Genomic DNA, 2,527 nt, shown 5'->3' on the forward strand with positions numbered 1-2,527 from the left:
CACGGTCAAGTATCGATGCCCATATTCCGAACCATTTTCTGTTCGTGATTTACATGCTCATTTTCATAAAAATTGGAGGACTTTTACGACCTCAAATCTGTCTGATTTCCCGTAAATAAAGTGATGGTTGCCCAAGACAATGATTACGCATAATCGCATAAACGTATTTTGGGCACCCGAGGTGGGTACGCAGTCACATTATACTGTATTGTGATGTAAGAAATAGTAAGAAATAAGGATATAATGTAACACACACACACACACACGCACTCACACACACACACACACACACACACACACACACACACACACACACAAATAGAAATAGAATAGAAAGACGGGGACGTTTTGACCTGGGGACGTTTTGACCCGGGGACGTTTTGACTTATGGAAACCGGGGACGTTTTGACCCGGGGACGTTTTTACTGGATACCGGTTTGAGGCACACCTGAACACTGGTTAGATCTAAAGGACGCCGCCAACGACACGCCTGTGTGATGATAATCCTTTTTGGATGTTTACACGGTATAGAAGTAGAAATAGAAGTGGAAACACTGTAAAGGGAAAGCTGTGCCAAAAAGGATAGATCAGCCAATCACGAAGCAGTATTTGTATAATCTGGGAAATTCAAATCGAGTTTAGTTGTCCCTTTCTGTATTAGGAAAAGTTGAACTTGATGAAAATATAAATATTACATATATATATATATATATATATATATATATATATATATATATATATATATATATATATATATATATATATATATACACTTCTTGAACTCATCTATTCACACACAGTTTAAAACAACATAGTGATATTACCAGTTCATCTGCTGAATATTCCCATAGTAAAAGTATCTATTCATCGCGGGGTATTTCACTACAACCAACCAATCAAAACGTATCACGGTATGATGCAATGTCATCACGTGTCAGTCATTTGCATACCAGTAACTGTTAAAGTCGTTAAAGACATTTCGACCTTAAATATTTATGTTATTTTAACATACAACAACTACAACCAAAAAACCCACACATGTGCGAGGAAATACAAACAAACAAACAAACAAACAAACAAACACGATATAATATTTGAAAACTAATTTTAAATGGAAAAGGATTGGGTGTCTATTTTGGGTTTTTATTTGATAAAACGATTGTTTGGCTTCTCTCTTGAACTATCAATGTGAAACAACTTTGACTACGTCTGTGTTTGTAACTCAATACATTGCAAACAGTTACAACAGATAGTGTAAAAAGTTTGTTATTGTATGTACAATAGCAAACATTTTACACATTTATTATGCTTTTTCAATTTATTGAGTTACAGAAAAAGACTTGGTATATATTGTTTCACACTGATTTTTCACTGAAGTAGGAAATCATGATAAACTTGTTTTATGTATTAAAAATCCAAAATAAATTCCAAATCCTCATGACCCATATGGCCATTTTAATTAACACATTTGAGAAGTTGATCTTTTAAGATATCCTTTATTTTCCTATATAGTAAAGAGTTAACATTACTACAGTACTCATACATCGATATATAAAGTGATATTCATAAAACGTTTTATAAAAATATCAACAATCAAAGTGTTTATTTATATGAGTATACATTACAGTGATTATTTATAGTACACTTTCCGATTAAGAAATACAAGAATTTGAATACCAACCAACAATTGAATGATAATTTCTCGCGTTTTACGACATTTTACGACAATTATACTCTTCTACTGCTGTTACGACAACCACGTGTATACAGATCTGCAGTGGTCACTCTGTTCTCATGCCCACAAATTATAGTTATTCGGAATCAACTTTTAAAATTCGCGATCGATTAAAGTGGCCACGGATTGGGTTTTTATTTTAGATTTTTAATTTACCGAACAATTTTATTATGGTTTCATACTTGAAAGTTTGTTATTGTTCGTACAATAACAAATATTTACACATTTATCAATAATTTATAATTTATTGGGTTACAAACAAGGATTTGGCATATGTTGTTTCACATTGATTTTTCAAGTAGGAAGCCATGATGAAATTATTTCATAAAATAAAAATAAAAAAAAATAAAACTCACTCCTCATCGAAACAAAAAACAATCAAACTTGTAAATCATTATGCATTAGTCTAGTCAATATTACTTTGTGATAGAAGCTAAGAATGAAGTTTTCTGTTTAGATAAAAAGAAGAATTATAAATGAAAATGTTGAAATGTCCTGGTTACCATGGTTACAGTAAAAGGACTAGTTTGGTCCTAGTAACAGTAGACTTTGATGATCACAACATTTACAAGGTCATCACTCTACAGAAAATACTGGCTGTCACCATAGTAACAATGGAAACAACTATCTGATTTGCATCACTATCACCATCGCCATCACCATCACCATCGCCATCGCCATCGCTTGAAGCTGTGAAAAAAGAGAAGTCGTCCTTTAATATAAACCGAGGTTAGCTATTTCTTTTCTTTCAGGCGCAGAATATATTTGCGGTATAATATAGTTCTGCCCTCT

At 32.7% G+C, this 2,527-nt stretch overlaps 1 protein-coding gene across 1 annotated transcript in view; it reads right to left on the reverse strand.

The window, feature by feature from the left end:
• Positions 1–1,148: 1,148 nt before the first annotated feature.
• The window catches only part of LOC144440215 (uncharacterized), a 7,529-nt gene continuing 6,150 nt past the window's right edge, over positions 1,149–2,527 (reverse strand). The window contains exon 6 of the mRNA XM_078129522.1: positions 1,149–2,425. Within this exon, the coding sequence (XP_077985648.1) occupies positions 2,301–2,425 (125 nt within the window). The 3' untranslated portion in view covers positions 1,149–2,300. The remainder of the gene's footprint in view (positions 2,426–2,527) is intronic.

The sequence above is a fragment of the Glandiceps talaboti genome, chromosome 9 (assembly GCF_964340395.1).
Source record: "Glandiceps talaboti chromosome 9, keGlaTala1.1, whole genome shotgun sequence".
In the NCBI taxonomy this organism is placed as follows: domain Eukaryota; kingdom Metazoa; phylum Hemichordata; class Enteropneusta; family Spengelidae; genus Glandiceps; species Glandiceps talaboti.